The sequence below is a fragment of the Festucalex cinctus genome, chromosome 3 (assembly GCF_051991245.1).
Source record: "Festucalex cinctus isolate MCC-2025b chromosome 3, RoL_Fcin_1.0, whole genome shotgun sequence".
Classification (NCBI taxonomy): Eukaryota; Metazoa; Chordata; class Actinopteri; order Syngnathiformes; family Syngnathidae; genus Festucalex; species Festucalex cinctus.
The window spans coordinates 15,207,232-15,227,821 of record NC_135413.1 but is presented as its reverse complement, the minus strand read 5'-3'; the positions used below and the strand labels follow the sequence as shown (position 1 = coordinate 15,227,821).

The following is a 20,590-nucleotide window of genomic DNA, read 5'->3' as shown; positions in this document are numbered from 1 at the left end:
CATACAACTTTGGAGGTACTTAAAAATACATTTACAAGTGTTGTCAGACTTATTTGTTTTGGGTGTCCTGTAAAAGAGCACCAGTTCCTCTGTTTTGGACACTTTTTTATTTTATTTTATTTTTTTAAGTCCTTGGCAGGCAGGTTGTTCTCAGCTAAGTGCTTCAGTTGTGTCTGTTTAGATGACATGTCTATCCTGTTTGAATGGACGGGGTTTAAATCAAGAATCAGTGGGGTCCATACCATCTGTTGCAGGAATCCTTGTGTGATAGTTCCATAGAGACCATTTCTTAACAGACCTTTCTGGACTCTGTGGCGTAAGACCAGAATCTCACTTAATCCTGGCAGTCCTGAGCTGCTGGACAGCTTCCAGTTTAAAGCTTGATGTGCCCTTTGTCTGTTTTACTGTCACTTTTCTTGGCCTCCCACGGTAGTGAGTCCCCATTTATCGTGGGGGATACGTTCCAGATCCACCCGCAATAGCTGCAAATCTGTGATACAGTAGATGAGAGATCCTAAAAACATGTTTTATTTTGTACCCCTCCCACACACATTAAACACATTTCAACTGATTACATCATATTAGAACGTATTAAAACACACTTTTTCAAGTTTTCCTTCCTTTCACTCTCTTGCTTGCACACTTCACTCGGAGGTGAAGTTTACTGTAATACTGACCCAAAAAACAAGATTCAAACGTGTATTTTAACACCAAAATGTTCATTCAAACACGTACAAAAGTAACGAATGTCCACTAGCTTAATATTGAAACACAAAAGAAGGGCTAATGGAAATTAGCATAGCTGTTACTTATAAACATACAACTGCATCTTTAAAACACACAGCAGCAACATGTGCAGTACAAATGAAGCAAACAAACCCGCACTGTACTGTATCCTCGCTGCTCTGTGGGAACCAGAGGTGTCAAATCCAGGTCCAGAACAGGAGAGCTCGTTTACCTCCCAGCTGAGTAGAAGCACCTGTGCTGTGGCTAAAGCCAAACTGTGGCAGGCTTTTTATCTTCTGGACCTGGTTTGACACATCAATTCGTCCCTATAGCTTGTTGTGGTTACTCTACTGATGGCACAACTTTAAATACTGTATTTAAAAAAAATAAAAAATAAATCATAATCCACTTTATGTTTTGTTTCCTGCAAGTAATTGCTGAGGAAGGATCGAAGCTATCTCTTGCTGATGCACAGAATTCTCTGCATTATACATACTGTACAAGCCTCACGTAGTATATGCCATGTATATAAAACCTCAAAGTCAAAGGGCCTGTCACGTTTGTCTTAGTTTTGCATCTACACCGCCACACCACAGTCTGTATCCACAATGACCTTTCTCTTCAGAGCTCACTAAATAGCAAGGTGCTTATCAACACAAATTGCCTCACATTATAATGAAGGAGCTTCTTGCTGATGCTTGCAGTGAGTCTGGTCTGTCCATAAGAAGGTCATTTCAATGAATTGCAACGGCACACTTTGCAAGGAGGCACTTTTGAGGAACACAGTACCTTTTGGATGTAAGCCAGGTTCTCAACACAGCTGTCACTTCAAACCACAACATTGTTAAAGTAAGATTAAGAGTTGCAGGTCTTCATGTCACCCTGTATCATTCATCCACTCTGAATAACATTATTGCTACAGTCTACTGGGGAAATTACAAAAGCAGCCAGCTAATGTATATAAAACTATATAAGACAACAAATTGCTACTACTTCAGAAATAATAAATAATTAATTTTCTGCAGGCCGAAAATGCAGAAGAGCTGTTCACGTTTTCAACATATGCAAATATGCCACCTATGAGCAGTAAACAAATGACATCATAGTGATCTGATGGGATGCTTATCAGAGTAAATGTTATTGGCCCATCCTTGACTTTCTGGGCTCTATATTCATTGACGGTGCAGTTGCAGTCGAGCGTAAAATTTGGCACATCTTGATTTTTGTGCCATTGCAAGCCTCGTGAGGGAATTTGCCATGATGGGCATTCCGGTATAACGTGAGTACTGTCTTTGACCTGTGTCCGGTGCACATGACGATAGCTAAAAGTTAACCAAAATTTACACCTGCTGGAAGCATGTAAGAGTAGAAACCATTTTGATAAATTAGACCTTCTTCCACATTAAGAGAAAAAGGCTCCACAGCTATGGACTCGATCTTTCTGGCATCCAGTAAATAGTTCAACTGAGAATATACAGTCTTCTGGTCATTACTATTAGCATTAAAGGTAAAAGAACCGGGCAAAGGTTCCCACAAAACTTTTCATGCCCAAGGTGTGCTCTATTTGCTCATCTTTGTCTAGGCCGCCTCCATGCAGAGTTTGAATGCTCGCCGTGCTAGGAGCATGAAAATAGAGCTCTCTGTCTGTACTCTTGCAAGAAAAAAAAAAAAAAAGTTCTGAAATTAGAAAATGCACTTTTCCAGCTAGATTTAAATGAACATAAAAAAATGTAATCAGATGCAATTTTAAGTTAAGATCCTATATTGGTAAATGGTTAAGCATTAAAATGACATTGACACTTTGGATATTGATTCATAACATCATTGTCACATCATTGCCGAATCATAGCTTGTTAGTAATTCAGAGGAATTCCAGTACATTAAAATAATAATGATAACAGCACACTCATTCTAAGCGAGACGTGAAATAGATTTGAGTTTCAATTTGATCAGTTACCATTTTCCAAAATTCCATGGCTTTACGGTCTTTTAGTGATGCATATGGCTTCCTAAAAATATATTGGTTAATTATACAGAGCATGATAAATTAATAGAAACTGCCCGATGAAATGCAAATACAGTATGTCCCTTGGGACCAGTGGGCTGTTTCGGGATGACATCAGCGTATGCATTAAGTCATGACATTATTACCATGTCATCACTGAATCACCATTTCATAGCAGCACACTCATTCTGACAGTGTATTTGATGGCTCTATGTCATAAAAATCAGCAGAAGAATGGCAAACTGCTCACAAAATGGGATATTGGGCTATCAGGTTAATTTCAGGACTGGAGCCTTCGGTGAACTTAGTGTAACCCTCTCAAAAAATCTGAATGCACACACAATTGTTCATTGTTTCTGTACAACCTGCTGTTCTCTAACAAGGAGCTGAATGTCAAAACTTACAACGGAGATATTGATTTTCTCAGGTCGTCCACTTCTATGCCTTTCTGTGACACTTTCCAGTCCATCTACATCTCTTGATGAAGATTGTTTCCATAACACATGTATCAGGATATCTATCCACCAATTCATGGATTAAACACTGTGATACATTCCAGACCCCCTCCACCCATGTTCATTCACCTGCTTGTTAGAGAAGAAAAACAATGAACAGTTGGGTGTGCGTTTAAATCTTTTGACAATGTCAAATCAAGTTCACCTGTGAAGGTTAGTCAATTTGTATTTGTCAGCATTCGGGTCTTGGCCAGGCCTGCGCAACAGTTTGATGACTCAGTCTGCTTGAAGACAAGCATGGACTATGGCAGCGGTAAATGATGCTGACTGTGACTGCATAAAGCTGTCTCGTAAATGTTGGGAGAACATGACATATAAATGTCAATTTTCCTGCTATATAGATTTGGTGGTCAATGTTGCATTTAGTGGTCGACCCCCATGTTCTTTTCTGGCAAGATTACCTGTCATCTGGTTTATTCACAACCAGAAAACTATGACATTTTGATTGAATTTCCACATCATAATATTCAAAATATGAAATTATTTACTTTTGAAAAACATATTGTACTGTACTGATTATTACAGTCCAAGTGAATCCGGATGATCAGGTGTAAAAATGTGAGCATATCATTATTTTAACATCATTATGGAACTGCAAGCTTTCCCTCAAATTAAAAACAGAAATCAGGCCGTTAAGAAAGACTCTAGCAAGTCTCGGCTTCCAGTGAGTCACTCAATTGTTTAACACCTCCTGCAGCCTCAGTTTGAATTTGTTCACCAACTTACTCATCAGTGGGAGCAGCAGTGATCTCATCAACCGAGTGTCTGACAACGCTCTGAAAAACAAGGTTCAAATCATCGTTTTCTCCGTGTGTCATCATCCAAATGTGTTCAGAGTCAATTGGGTGACCAATGATCAACAGATTAGCACCTGTGAGAAAAATGAGGCAATCCAATTTTACACCACTGAAAATCACAAAACACAATCAGTAAACATTCATTTAGGACAACTCGGGACAGTTTCAAACTACAGAGATTATTCTAATTCTAGCCAATACTACGTGTTCTCACTCCTACATTTAAAATGAAAGTAGAAAAAAAAAAAAAAAAAAAGGACAAAATCACCACCAAATATTAACATAAACACAAATGTGTAGACTGAGAGAAAGTTAAAGTGTGTACATCCTGTATTTAAAAAGTGCATTTTCCTTAGTGAATCCGGCAGACTGCGCCTTTAACGAGGTCAGCATCAACCATCTGATCTATTTGTGTTCATTACTCAAAACTAACCCTTGCAACATGTGGACTAATAAATAAATGCCAAAGTTGCACTTACACATATTATGCATGGATTGTTGCAAAACTCTTAATAGGCTTTTATACATTGAAACAATTGGAAATTCAAGATGAAAAGCGGATAGGGAAAAAAAAAACAATAATTTATTTATTTTTTTAAATGGGGGCAGCACAAAGCAAGTATACAAGTCGGGCAGACGGAATAGCTGAGTAATAAGCAGATTGCACTGTTGAAATCAGCCCACTTTAAAGCAGCGCAGGGGGTTAGCGGTTCCAGGCAGCACACAATGGGCCAGCAGGATCAATATTGACATTCTCCTTAGTGATAGCAGAGTTGGCTCGCTGTGGGTCGTGGACTGGACCTTTTGTATGAGCCAGCATTTTGTGGTCACGGCTGGGGGACACTTACTGTAACCTTGGCCCGCAGGCATAATGGCCGTTCTGAGCGGGCCTGGGAGCGGTCCCTCCCCTTTATGGACCCTTTTTACCGTAAGAGAGCTCACTCCTCCAGTGGCCCGATTCAATCACAGATCATTACTTTGTCAAAACAGCTACCAAACCACGTTGGCACGTGTGCGGGCCAGCTCGTGTGGCGAGCAGAAACTCGGACAGCCGCTTGTTGAGTGCAGCAGTCATGGGAGATGAGGCGAGGAGAGCAAGGAAAAGCAAGCGCACCACTTTTGTGCAAGTGACTGTTTATTGCTTCTCATTGCAACAAGCAGTAACAATTAGACAGATTTTCTCAACTCATGGCAAGAGGTGCTAGAACGAAATAATAAAACACTCCATGATGTTGCTTTGCTGAAACATCTCAAACGTTGTTTACCTAAATTGGTCAATTAATCCGAGGCAAACTCATAAAAAGAAAAGGATGTGGGTTGTCCTGGTGGTCTCTTCCAACTGGCTGCAAGTCAAAGCTGTAAGGGATACCACACCACTTCTGTTAGTGCCGTGTCAGAGGAAGACCAACATGTGGAAGAGGAAGTAAGATGGACAAAGGCAGACTGGAATGAAATTGTGGTGAAACTCACAAAGGTCTGAAGAAAAGAAAAAACACTTCCATATTGCTGCCATGCAATATTGTACAAGACATCAAAGGAACAATTACACACACACAAAAGAATTCACTACTCTCACCTTAACATCATCAACCTAGCTGAACGTTGCCAAAAACCTCACGCTAATCTGTGCTAACACTGCAGCCTGCTTACCTTTTTGGCTTTGACATACTCGTGCTGCCGTGTCAAAGTGGTCACTGGCTGAGCAACTGTGTTTTGGCACAGTGGGGTAGAAGTGCAGAACAGCTCGCTCATACATTTTCAAAAATGGGTAGATAACAAAACATTTACTTGGTTGTGTAACTTTCCCCTTGATGGGCAAGGCAATTCTCCACACACCCATCATTTGTATCACGACATTAAAAAGTCCATTTTCAATGGGATTTCTGCTTTATGGGAAGATGCAGTAAGACTGCCCCCAATGCTTGAGTCCAGGGTATCATTTTCACTCATCAAGGGATTCTTTTATAAAAGTCATGACAGGTAAAACCTTTGTCTTAAAAGTTTTAGGAGGGCTTTATTGTCTTTACATTTTAATATTAAAGCTGCTGAATGCAGAAAATTGAATTTTGAATCGCTACTGCCCCTTGTGGACGAAAATGAAACTTTTGAGCACTTTATTTTATTTTTTTAATTGAAACTCTGCTTATTATTCTTATTTTTTAATTGAAACTCTGCTTATTAACATTCAAAACTGGACACACCCTTCTCCATGTACACAATGTGTCCATGACGTCACATCTCAGGGTGAATTCGAACCCGAATCCAGTCTGAAAATCCATACTTAACAGTTATGTTAATCTAAATTAGAAGATGTTTCAGTCATAAATAACCAAATAAAACGGCTATTGTAAAGATATTTTGAGGAAAATTGTTACAAAGAGCAGCAATAATGGTACAAATATTAATATAACTTGATTTTGATTTGATTTAACATGAAACATAACATGAAAATAGCCTGCACAGATACTCGTGTTAATGTACTATTTCAATATTTCACTTCAAATGAGATTTCGTAGCAAACATGATTTTTATTTTTTATTTTTTAAGAAAATATGTGGCCCAAAAGGAGGCAGGAGAAACAAAACCTCGGAGGAGGTCATGTGAGGTGATGGAGGTTCTGTAGGGTGGGATAGTTTCATGAAAGAGAGGCCGTTCCTTTCGCCTCCTCCAGGGATTCTGTTCTGGCTCCAGTTGCTGATATCTCACAGAAACACGCAAACACACACTGACATAGGAACAGATGCAGACGTTTCGCGCTTTCTATGCAGAAATCGAAATGGCATCCCAAAAGTTGCTTCTTCAATGTGATTTGCCTCGATGAAATAGCCGCCGACTCGCCCACACGCACAGTTCCCAGTCGGTGAGCCGCCTCAGAGACCGAACCACTCGGTGACCCCTCCTCTCCTCGGGTCAGGTTTCTGCCTCTGCTTTTCGTCCTCCATGAACTTCTCCTGTATCTCTTCCATGGAACCCTCTGCTGGCGTGCTGGTCTTCTCCAGGAATAAATCAGGGAAGGCGAACGTCTGGCCTTGAGCCTGAAAAGCAAAGTCGACAACAAAGAAATTATTGAAGAAAAGCAACAATGATCTCATCAAAAAGCATCGAAACTAAAGATGTTTTAATGATGCAGGATGCAGATATGAAAAGTGAGATTTGGAAAGCAGGACAACGTTTTACCCCACGACATAATTCTTCCGGTTCTCTGCCCTACTTTCAATTTCGCCATCTCACTGCTGGATGTAATCTCCTGTCTCTCTCCATTTCTCTGGTCCTGATTTATTCAGAAGTAAAGGATGGTATCCATTATTTATTCCATACCAATCTCTGGCCATGGCTAATGCATCGCTGGCCCACCAGTCTGTCAGGCTGCTGTGCAGTACAGTACACGCATACACACTCACACTCGGGTCAGTGGGTGCAGCATGCACACTTCCAACACCGTCTCCTTCTTATCCTCTCCAATGGACACCTGGCAGCGCCTTTCAACTGGAGCCAGATTATTGCGGTCCTGAAATGACTCTGCTGCATTCACAGCCAAATCGTAAGCAGTGATCACTGTTTGGATCCAGTGAAAACCCATTCATCATCATAAATCCATCCCCCAAGGTGATCTACGGCTGCAAACAGTGTAGTTCACACCAGCAGCAGCTTCCACTTGACAAATCCACTTTAATTATCTCCTGTAGATCCAACATCTTGAAATAAATTGCCAGCACTGTGAATCAAATATTCCGTTTAAATATGTCAAGTATTTAGTTGGGGTTCAGTGAGTAGGCATAAAAGAATGGGCCGACTCTGATGTGAATGTTAGATTGTCCATTTCACCCCCCCCCCCCCCCAACACCGCCTCCCCAAATACCGAGAGAGACAAGCCTTTCATTACCACATAGTTTGGTTTGATTCCCAAGAGGCAGAGCGGGGTGGGCTTCCAAAGCCTTTTAAAGTGGGAGCACGAGCGATGAGGGAACTTTCACTGGTATTCTCATTTACGCTGGATTATTACGCATGTGGCCAGGTGCAAGTACATGTTGTATACATGTTCCCTTCTCAGCTGATATGAGACTAACAGGCACCAGTTGTTTTGTTTACCTCAGCTGCTATCAGTGACTTGATAAAGGAACAACAGTGACTCAAGTTGAAATCCAAATAATAAACTATCATCAATTCATGTGTGATGTCAGGTCACACATGCAAAACAGGATGTTTTGGAAGTCAGTGGATGTTCTTTAACATGACGGAAAAACGAGCAGTCCTACAGAAAATGTGTTATTTTAGCTTGTGAAGTGGTTTTTTTTTTCTCTTTTTTTTTTATTTTTAAGTTTAGGGTTCAACCTTAAAAATGAAGTCCTTTGGCAAAGCAATTTTACACATTCCTACATTCGTAGTCGATTACGTAGTACTGCCAACACCTACTCTGTCTATTTACCTGACAAATCACTGATGAAACACTGATATAATATAAGCAATACTCAAGAAATAAACTATATTGCTGGCACATTTTGTTAATACCCTGTGGAGCGTTTTGTGACTTTCTGTCTGTGAAAGGCGCTATACAAATGAACCTTACTTACTACAATGTTTATTATTATTATTATTATTATTATTATTATTATTATTATTTAATTACTTGTCACTGTCTTCATTTAAAAAAAAAAAAAATGCTCCCATTATGGGTTGACTGCTGGCTACTTTGAAGTTTAAAAACCCAATATGAATAAATAACATCATACGGTATACAATAATTTATAGGGGTGTTAAAAAAATGATTTGGCAATATATCGCGATATTAAAGCTCGCAATTCTCGAATCGATTTAACAGGCGGCTGAATCGATTTTTAAACATCCATTTTTAATGGAAAAAAAATCAACAAAACGTCTTACTTAGGGTTATGGTTCACACCTTAAGCGTGGAAGAATGTTATATTAATGGAACATTAAGCTCTAATATTTTATTTCAATGCTGTTCAAACATGAAACAGATTAAATACAGTGGCTCACAGTTATAAGACATTTTCATACAAATCTTACAGTGTACATGTACAAGTTTACTGATTCATCCATCCATCCATTGCCTATCTCAGCTGGCTTTGGGCAGTAGGCGGGGGACACCCTGGACTGGTTGCCAGCCAATCGCAGGTTTACTAATTAGTATTTTTTAAATTTGAGTAAAAAAAATAAATAAATAAAAAATTACAACAATCGACATAAATTCATATCAGGATTAATCGGTATCGAATCGAATCATAACCTATGAATCGTGATACGAATCGAATTGTCGGGCACTAGACAATTCACACCCCTAATAATTTATATATTAGACTAAGTGCAATTTCTGGAGAAATTGCGTGGGAATGCTGAATGCTAAGATTTGAATGCATCAGGAATGCTTATGAAGTCAATTGAGAGATAAATTATGAAATTATGATCTCCTGGTGACTGGGCAATGCACTTTACCAACTGTGCCACCGAGCAGTATCAGACACCTGGTAATGATGATAAGTTATATGTATGGAAGTGGGCGTAAAAAGTGATACTTAGAAAAAGTTCAATGTCTGTCCCATTGAAAATGAATGGGGAAAACGTTAAATTGTGTGAGTACTGTAAGTAATGGGGAATCAGACGATATATACCCCGGGAGGCGTCAATTTTTGCAGCTAATTGAAATTTGAACAGTGTAAATTGGAATTTTTATGTGGGAGTTATGTGGCAAAAAAAAGTGTGGAGAATAAAAATCACAATAACATATGTGGGAATGCTTCAGCATTCCCACAACTAGAACAGCCGGGTGGAATAAGTGTGGTTTGAGACTGAGTTTGGTTTATTTGAAAGGGGACAGTGCAATTTCACAAAAACATGGTAAAATGTGGTTTAAAAAGACAGTATTAGCCAGAAGAAACATTAAACGAGAAACAACAGAAAAACAATTGGAAGAAATACCTAAAACTAGTAATTTACCAGATAAGGCATTCACAAATAGTAAAGTATAACAAGTAATTAACAATAGTTAACAAACACACAATAAAATTCTCATTCGAAAGGATTACATAGTACATACACTAAAACCAAACAAGAACAATACAAACGAGTGTTTAATGTTTCGTGTTGGCAGATGTAATTTTTTATGTACTATAAGTCTATTTTTTTTTTAGCAAAGGCCTTGTAGGTGGTTTGCCTTTTAACCTTCTCTGGTATTTTACCAGAGGGTAGCATGTCTCACTCAAAGTTAAGGAGTCTGTGGTTCAAATCTAGTTTTGTTTTTTCTTTTCTTTTTTTTCGGATACTCCAGCTTCTTCCCGCATCCCAAAAGTGTGCATGCTAAGGAAAATTGAAGACTAATTTGATAGTACAAAAAAAAAAAAAAAAAAAAAAAAAGTGATTGTGAGTGTGTTTTTGTTCTATATGTTTTTGTCCCTGCCCCTGGACCAAAGACAGCTGGGAAAAAAAGTCTCCAGTTTACCCATGACCATAAATGAGGCCAAGCGGCAGAGAAAATGGATGGATGGATGGATGGTAGAGGTGTGCAAAATTTCCGATTCTTAGATTATTCACGATTCGGCCGTGCAACAATCGAGAACGATTCACAAATGTCCAAATTCCGATTATATAAATATGCCAATGGAAGCGAAACGAGCGAAAAGTACGCGGAACTGAAACGCAGTAGCGCGCGCGGTCTTCGGGACGCTTTTTGGGACGGACCGAGAGTACACATCCACAACTCACGCCTCGAGATTCAAAACAACAACAAGCATGGCTGAGCTGACCAACCCACCTCTTCGTGAGTTCAGACCTGCTGAAAAGGCAAACAACTTCAGGCGGAAGTATCAGCTAGCTGGCTGCAGTGCGTCGGTTAGCGTTCTACAGGGCGCCGCGCAGTGATACGAACGAACGAACAGAAAAGTAGTGGCTGGCGGTAATGGCGTCTGACTTTATTCAGAAAAGAGTATTGTGATGGAAATGTATCACGCTTTTGAAAACAAATAGTTTTTAGAAGAAAAACGCTTTATTTCCGAGACCCCAGCCAGCTTGCTGGACTATTTTCCTCTCGTCCAACGCCGAAGTCAGCGCTGATCGCACACACGGGAGGTGAGGATCAAATTGAGATTCATGTTAAAAAAGCCGAACGATCCCATTAATGTTTACACGTTCATGTTTACACAAGTTAAAAAGCAGAAAAGCACTTGAGGGTTTTTTTTTTGTACCTCTGAGAAACTTTAATGTTTACATGTTCATCTTTACACAACTTAAAAAGCAGGAAAGCACTTTTTTTTTTAAGGCATTTGTATTGAAGTAGTAGTTCACATTGTCTTTCATTTATACCTCAGTGCACTTTTGAGTGGATAAAAATAATATATTTTTGCTCAATGCTATGTTTTATTCTGTTGAAGACTGAATATACTTAAAAGCTGTTGTTACAGAATGAGGACTTGAGTATTTTATTTACTGTTTTGAACTGTTAACTTGATACTGAAATAGTAGTTTATTTAGGCCTGAGAGGACTTTTGTACTATTTTTGTAACTAATGTACGAAACATTAAAAGCGCCAAAATACATTGTTTTTTTTCTGCTGCCTGGGGGGAAATCAATAATCGTTTTATAATCGAATCGTCGCCTCTGAATCGTAATCGCAATCGAATCGTGAGGTGCCCCAAGATTCCCACCTCTAATGGATGGACAATCATAATCATACACATTACATATTGCTGCGGGGTTCTCAAAGAAATCGGTTGTATTCTATTTGAAAACATTCATCACATTACAGCACGAGTTAACCTGTCCCCCCCCCTCGCCCTCCCAGTGGAAACATTCTGTCCTGTGTGGCTGTCTGCCTCTCCCGCCTTGTCTATATCTGTGAACGCGAGAAAGTGTGCGTGTGCACACGTGTGAGAGAGTGAATGAATGAGTGAGTAAGAGAGGGAGTAAAGTGAGTGATTTATGGAGAAAACTGAAGGCAGAGCGTTTTCCTCACCCTACCATCATCTTCACCACGCTCTCAATTGAATCAAGCTGCCGTCATGGAATACTAGGAAGAGGCCCCTATACTCCGAGACATGTAACCGTACCTCTCTTTAGCACATGAACAACCCATTACACCCACAGTTTGCCTCATCTGGAAAGAAGTTGGTCTCAACTTCCAATGTATGGTCGCTGCCTTTATGGTGGTCCTACTTGTGTCGGTGAGTCAGGGTCATGGCGCATGCAGGCAAAATGTTCAAAACAATCAGTGAACAAACTGTGGTTCCAATCTCAAATTGGACAATCCAAGTTTTGGATAGATTGGAATTGATTTGAATAAGTTACTGACTTTGATGGGGGAATTTCTCACAGAAACTGGTGCAATACTGATAAGAAAGGCGATCATCTGATTGGAAATCACTTTCAGGGGATAACTAAGTCCTGCATAAAGAGCTAGAAAACACGAACAGCATGCCAGGCCAGTAGCTGGTGATGGCATTTGTTTTCACGCATGAAAGAGTCATTTGAAAACTCTTCAGCGTACACACAGCAGTGGTTAGCAACTGCTGTCGCACTGGGACCTGCGTTTTCCAATTGTCACAATCCCCTTTCATAAAAGTTTAGAACAATCATGATAACATAAAATACAAATAAGTCATTCCTAAAACATATCCTTTGAAAACAAAGTATATGTATCATATTTTATACATGTGTTGCATTATCAAAGTGCTTTCCAGAGCATCTTATTAGCAAACAGGATGATCTTGATAACTGTACAGTAATGAATATGATCAAATCTGCCCAAGAAAAGAGCAGCAGAATTTTTAAATTGGCACTGATCTCGCTCTCTCTCTCTCTTTTTTATATCGCTATCCAAAAGGACATTTCTCATGCACACTTTGTCAAATTAATATTGATTTTCTATACATAAACGCAAGTTCAACCTTGGATGCACTTTAAATATTTCAATGGACACTGCACAGGGCGTTTTCAGTTCATGATGGAATTCCATTCCTAGAGCAGCAACGTAACCTAAATTCGTGCTTAAAGGTGCTCAATGCAGGAAATTGAATTTCGAATCGCTACTGCCACATGTGGCCAAATAATGAAAGTGCACACTCCTTTCGTCACATACACACTGCACGCGTGGTGTCACATCCGCAGACAGAGGGCGGGAATTTTGAACCCGAATCCAGAGGCTTGCAGGAGTGCCCATTATGGACAGCTATGGTGTTAATTAGAAGATGTTTGATGGTCAAATAAAAAGGCTATTGTAAAGATATTTGGGCTCAAATTCCTACATAGCTGTAAGTTGGAACTAGCCACTGTCCATCACCAATTTACACTAACCTAGTAGTAAAGTCATAATTACAGTTACAAGTATGTAGTGAAAAAAGTAAGTTGATTGTGCCTCCGTGTACTGAGTGACCACATATTTTTATGCCACTGCTGTGCAAACTAATTCATTGTGTGCCATTTGTAACCTTAAAACGACACATGTCAGAGGACCAGCTGTAATTTTAAACTATCTTTGCTGCACATAGTAGTAACAATAAATGTACCTTTTATTGAATAAGTGTTCAAAGCAAAAAGTTAAGACGAGCCTGCATTCAAACTCTGCTATTCTGACAGCGAAGTACTCAGATGCCCAAACCAAACAGATGTCCCGATCTCGAAGACGCGTGTTTTTCAGTGTTAAGATGGGAACCATATCACAGGTGTTTCTCCACACATTTACACCCAATTTAAAATTAAAAATGTGTGCTTTTAGTTTCCAAACATTGCTCTATATTAAATCCCTTTACATTGTGGTGTCACGTTGCAGAACATCGCAGCAATAAGTGACATTTGCACTATTAAAAATACGGCGTAGGCATGTTATAGCATATTCTACATTTTTTCACATTGTTTTCAAAAAGGCCTTTAAGTACTTTTAAAATGATACAAACACATTTCACCATGTATGTATAATATATTAAGATAGAACAGATCAATGAATAACAAAATACTAACTGTGATGAAGAAGCTGCCATAAAGGTGCTTTGTAAAACATTGACAAAGTTGTCGTTTTGAAATTGAACATTTGGGAAATCCAGCATGCAAACACAGAGAAAGATGAGAAGCGAAAAGAAATGGAAAGACACTCACAAAGAACAGCTTTGTTCTATATGACCTTTGCTTTTAATTTCCCACAACATGACCATTAAGTACGAAAATAGCTTTTGGAGGAAAAAAGCTTTTGTGCGTTCAAGTATAATATTTTTTCCTTAACAAAAAAACAGCAAAAAAAAAAAAAAAAAGGTGCATGTCCGGCAGCCTTGAAATGCATGTGAAATCAATATGAGGAAAATGTGAGCAGGGTGAGTCTTCTATTATTCATTGGCGAAGATTTAAGTATGAAATATGGAGGACATAGTTGTCCTGACGTGATGTGTTAAAATGTCTTTGATAAAAAGAGGAAGGTGCATGTCTCGTTTCTGTTTTTTTGTCTGAATAGAACATTTTGGCACAATTATCTCCTGTGAGCACAAAAGGTTGATTCAACCTGCTGCTTTTGAGAAAAAAAAAATCATAAAGAGGCAACATCAGTATCAGCTAATCTCAAAACAGCTAGAGGGCATGTCCATGACATTACCTACATGTTTCAGACCTCAACAAGAAAAAAATAAATAAATCCACAATAGAATATAAATGCAAAATCACCCCTAACGTATGTGTAAAAATGGGACATCCTGGCTCAGATAATCAAAGATAATAAGAACAAATATATAAAAAATAGAATACTTGTCATAGTCTGAGAGCAACCTTTCCTTTGTGGTGTCTCAAAATAATCGAGCACTTGTTGGTCTCAATCGGGAGTGAATGAAGGGTGGGGTTGTGTACTCCAGCTTCTTGGGTGACCGCACATGACCGAATTTCTGAATAGAGGAACTCTCACTGAGGTCAAAGAGTCTTAAAAAGGCTTTAATCAGTCTGACAATGCGACTGACTTTATAACAATTGCAGAGGAAGGATAATCCAAAAGCCTCTTGGGAGAAATGGCATCCACAAGGCAGTTCATTCAATAAATGCAACCAAATGTTGGTGGTCAGGCCTTTAACTATGACCATATCTGTACAGTGAAACGGAGGTGTTGACGAACAGAGTGCGAAATCTCTCGAGGCAGCGGGTCTTGTGGCCGTGGTGGCAGTGTGGTGGGATGAATCATACCAGAGTAGACATTCGACAACTGATGGAGTGTGCGGGTATGTGCTGTGTTTGTGCGTGAGTGAGAGCGACAAGGCATTCAAGTTGTGGTTTAATCCAGTTTTCAACACACGCTAGGAAAGTCTGGCAGACTACAGAAAGACACCACAGTGGTGAGGTTACGGAGATTAGAACTGGGGGTGACCCCGGTCTCAACCAATGCATGTGTCTACGTCTGTGTGAGTGTCGGCAGAGTGTGTGTAGGGGCGTCCGGGCGTGTGTGGATGAAACATATTCATCTTGTATTGACTGAGAGCACATCATGCAATTTTTGAAGAAGTGACAACTGAAAATGAAATGTAGACAGACATAGTTTCTTATTTTTGACTTCTGACCAACATTTTAAGAGAATAGTGCCACATAAAAAAATGGACAGCATTAGGAGCAAACACATTTGTAAGTCAGCTTTCTCGGGCCTAACCACAGGTGAAATTTCTACCATCTTTTAATGTTCTCTTTAGTTCATTTAAGGTCACAATACTCAAGTAGTAAAAAAAGTGCAGCTAGTAAACCAAAGTCAGATGGACTCACAAGTAGCTTGTTTATCGGACAAAGTTTTGGCAACGTGTCATCTTGCAAGGCTACAGATTTTGGCAGGCAAGAAGCTGAGAATTAACAAATGTGTTTCCAGTTCTTTACTTGTTGTCATGATGGATATGTCTTACACTAGATTAAAGAGGTAGCTGACTACAGCTGATTACTGTGGTGTGTCCAGAAAAACTTCCACATGCTGTTGCCCTTGGCTTTCCTACTATTAAATGCTACCTCTCTGACATCAACAACTGTCTTACTTCTTTTAATTACAATGAAAATTGAAACACAATAGGCAACCTGTTCAGAAGAAGAGTCAACAGTTTTCCCTTTGTAGTGATTACATATCAAAAACAGATCCACAGCTGGCCAGATTTTCCCCAACCAACTTTCCTCACAGCAACTTTGTTTTTTCACATCGTTTATGGTAAGCGGTTAAGAAACTAATTAAGTAAATAAATAAATGGGTGGTTGCCTGTCACCTAAAAGCAGTGACCGCAATCAATCATCATTTGACTTTGTAAACCACCACTTTTCTCAACAGTGCCATGTTCACGTTATATTTAAAAATATATATTTGATAAATAATATATTATTCATTCATGTCGTAGTAGTAGCGATAGTAGTTGTCACTTCACGATTGACATTTATATTTCTGGTGCTTTTTTCTTTCTCAGCTGTTACACATCTGCAGTATCGACTTATTCAGGTCACCCGTAATGAGAATGAGTGTTTGCTGTTTACCTTGCACACATTCCATGATATTGCAATCTCTGAAACAGGCCACTGTTGACCTTCAATCTATAGTTTATTTGCGTATTATACCGTTTTTCTTTCAAATCTACAATTACAGAAAATAATTGGGCGAGTAGAAATTGCAAAGGCAGGAAAGAAGATGCAACAGTTGGAGAGATGTGGCTAGATGACTGTAAACAGCTTCAGCAGCCAGGCCTCTGGGTGGCCCACACATTCACTCTTACTTTCTCAATGACACAAGAGAAACACATCCACACTCAGAATCTTTCTTCACTGTTGCTCCTCTCTCCAGACCTCAGTCCTACAATCCAAAAACAGTGGGGTGAGGGACAGATGTGAAGATGAGGAAGTGGTGGTGGTGGTAGTGTGTGGGTGCGTGCGGCGGAGGGGTATTTTGTGGAGAAGTTTGTCCCCTTCACAAAATGTGATTCTAATTAGTTCTGACGTAAATATTTCCTCTTTCACGTTTGCAGTAACCATCAGAAGCAAATATGATCACTAGTGAGGTCATTTGGAGGTGTTCCAGTGTGTCAAAACAGTCTGGGTAGAAGTGGGAGGTCTGGAAAGGTCAGATGAGATTACTCTGTTGATACTGATTCCGTTGTCTCGGTAAGTGACTGCCTAATCTGGGTTTTAAGGAAGCAACTTAGTGTCAGAGAATACAAATGTTTAGTTTTTGTTTAAAATACCTTCACCAAATTCATCAAACCCACTGCATAAATTATTCTTAGCATAGATGTTTTTTAAGCCACGAGGGCATCCAATTTGTCAAACACACAATTCAAACATAAATAATCAGAGCGACAACGGCCAAAGTTAAGACATTTGCCACCTGTGAAATCACTGAGTGAGAGTCTGTAATTAAGAATCCCAGTATGTAAAATGTGGTCACGTTTCATTCATTTGTTGTTGTTGATACAAGTTCAATGTATGCCGTAACTACGCTTGAAGTTGAAACTAAAAACAATTGTATGTCAAATCATCTTTCCCCACTGAAATGAATGGAAATGCCATTAATTTGTTCCAGCCTAGCCAAAATAGAAGATTTAAAAAAAAAAAAAAAAAAATGAGACCAGTACCATGGTCACTCGAAAAATATGAAAAATATGCAGGTCCATCCTCAATAGGCGTGTGACAATATATATCAATATCACAATAAATCGTGATACTTTGTCTCCCGAGAGATTATCGATACTCTTAGGCAAGTATCGCAATATTTGTAGTTAATATACAGCCACTATAACAGCTACATTGTTCATTACTTATTGAGCAATTACTTGGCGGGCCACTATGGGGAGCGCCTCATAAGAGTGGCGAGGAAATGTACGGTAGTCTGAAGCCTAATTTATGCCTCCACGTTTGCTCTCGCGTTGATGACCGCCGTAGATCACATGAATTTTAAGTGCCGCGTCGCTCGTGGCCGGCTGCTGTGCACACGTCGCCAATCCTTGAACGCCGTAGACGGCGGGGCGTAGCTCGCTTCTGATTGGTCCGTTCGATGGCGTTTTTTCTTCTTTTTTTTTCCTCTCTCTCTCCCCGCCCCCCGCCCAGATAGTTTCCGTGAAGGCAACTGGCGGCGCAAATCGACTTCCTGCTCGGAGACCACGGCTGTGCATGTGGATATGTGCCTGAGACGAGAGGCGGAAAACAACAATAACTTAAAAAAAGAAAAAAAAAAGAAAAACTGTGTTCGCTAAGCGCATGGCTGTTGTGTTTTGGCGAGTTTACGTCTGACACCGGTGCAAATTGGCAATAATTAATTGCCACGGTGATGAACTTACTCTCCCCCCGGCTTTGTTTCGTGTTTCTGAATTAAATTGAACTTCCTGAATCCGTCATAAAATGCAGAGGAATCGCCACTCTGTGGCGGCCCAGCCATAGCGACAGCGGGACTTGGTTTGAAACTCCAGCAGACACAGATGTGTATTGTGATGTGTATTGCGCACAAGTCGGAAGGCAAACGCACAAGCGGAGCTCCGCTGTGACGCCTCCGTGCGAGCCTCTCGCAGAAGCATACTGAGGCCTTTAAGGCGAAGAAGACTCATGAGCTGTTGTTGTTGTTGTTGTTTTAGCCTGGCAACGAAATCCTGTCTTCCAACATGGTATGCGATGGAACACTAGATGAGAGGAGCCACTTTATTGAAGAGAGAAAATATATGCAGGGCTCCAACTAATTACAAATACAGTACATTCATTTATTGTAATGGTGAGTTGCCTTTTAATGATTTGTTTTTGTTTCTATGACTTTTATATTATTTTTTTTTTTTTGAACATATAAACAGATGAACAGCAGAGATAAAACAAAAAACAACAACAATCAAAAGAGAAGAAAATCCCAATAACAATCATTCAATTAATCATAACTTACATGTTCAAAAGGGAGTAGGAAGAAGTTAAAAACTTATCTAGTCCTACCCCTTTTACTAAATATATTTAAACTTATTTCATTATTAATACAATTTTAATTTACTGATTATTAAAAATAATAATAAAATAATAAATGATATATATAACCCAAGTTATATATATATATATACACAAGTGCACTTAACCTATTCACATTTACCAAAAACATATATACATAAATTTACTAAACATATACCATAATACCTATCTGGATCACTTACACATACTCACATGTACATTTTTCATATACTGGTTTGACATAGATAATTTTTTTGAACTTTACTTTTAAACATTTTTTTAAACTCCAGCATTGAATCACAATTTTTCAGAGCAATTTCCAAATGATTCCACAGATCAACACCTTTTACAGATACACACCTTTGCTTAATATTTGTTCTTGTTTTGGGTTTTTTGTACACACTTGTACCCCTTATATCATAAGGACTGTGTCTAATTTCAAATAACTTCTGAGTACTGTGGCAGAGTAAATTGTTATAAACTTTATACATTATTTGTGCTATTTTAAAATCCACCAAGTCATAAAATTTCATTGCATTTAATTTAATAAATAGTGGATGTGTTGGCTCTGTATACTTTGATCCATTAATAATTCTTATAGCTTTCTTTTGCAATTTGAAAACGGTGTTAGTATTTGTTTTATATGCCATTCCCCATAATTCCACACAATAGGTCAAATATGGTAATAATAATGAACTATATAATATATATAATGATTTCATGTTTAAAACATCCTTACTTTTATAGAGTATCCCTATGATTTTTGACATTTTCCTTTTAACAGTTTCTATGTGTGGCTTCCAACATAATTTATCATCGATAATAATTCCAAGGAATTTATTTTCATTCACCCTTTCTATTTCAATTGAATTCACCATAATTTTGACTTGATGAGTGATTTGTCTCGTGCCAAAAACTATGAACTTGGTTTTATTTAAATTCAATGATAATTTATTTACATCAAACCATTTTTTTAATATATTCAATTCATACTCCACAGTAGTCAGAAGCTGCTTCAGGTTTTCTCCTGAACAATAGAAAGTTGTATCATCAGCAAATAAAACACTTTTCAATGTTTTTGAGACACAGCAAATATCGTTTATATACAGTATAAATAATTTAGGGCCGAGCACAGACCCTTGGGGAACTCCATGAGTGATCTTCATGTGTTCTGATTGTACATTATTAAACTGCACATACTGATATCTATTTTCCAAATAACTTTTCATCCACTTATAAGCTAAACCTCTTATTCCATATTTCTTTAATTTATTCATTAATATAGAATGATCTATAGTATCAAAAGCTTTTTTTAAATCCATAAAAATCCCAACAGTAAATTTTTTATTATCTATTTCGGTAGATATTGCTTCTACAAGCAATATATGAAATTGATCCATAAAAAGGTTGCAGCCAGCTATAATGTGCAAGGAAAATATCAATGACATCATTGACAGAATAAAAATTACATTAGTAATTAATCATTACAGCAATTAATAACTACAATTGACTATAATTTTTTTTTTCCGTTTCACCTGTTATACACATTCTGTAAACAAATGAATGTCCTTAGAACCTTCAGGTTTTATGCATGCATGCTTTATGTGGCAAAGATCAAGAATCAAACAGGTGTATGA

At 38.6% G+C, this 20,590-nt stretch overlaps 1 protein-coding gene across 1 annotated transcript in view; it reads right to left on the bottom strand.

Moving 5' to 3' along the window:
- Nucleotides 1-5,193: 5,193 nt before the first annotated feature.
- The window catches only part of mrpl23 (mitochondrial ribosomal protein L23), a 50,525-nt gene continuing 35,128 nt past the window's right edge, over nucleotides 5,194-20,590 (bottom strand). The window contains exon 5 of the mRNA XM_077518018.1: nucleotides 5,194-7,078. Coding sequence (XP_077374144.1) covers nucleotides 6,914-7,078 — 165 coding nt within the window. The 3' untranslated portion in view covers nucleotides 5,194-6,913. The remainder of the gene's footprint in view (nucleotides 7,079-20,590) is intronic.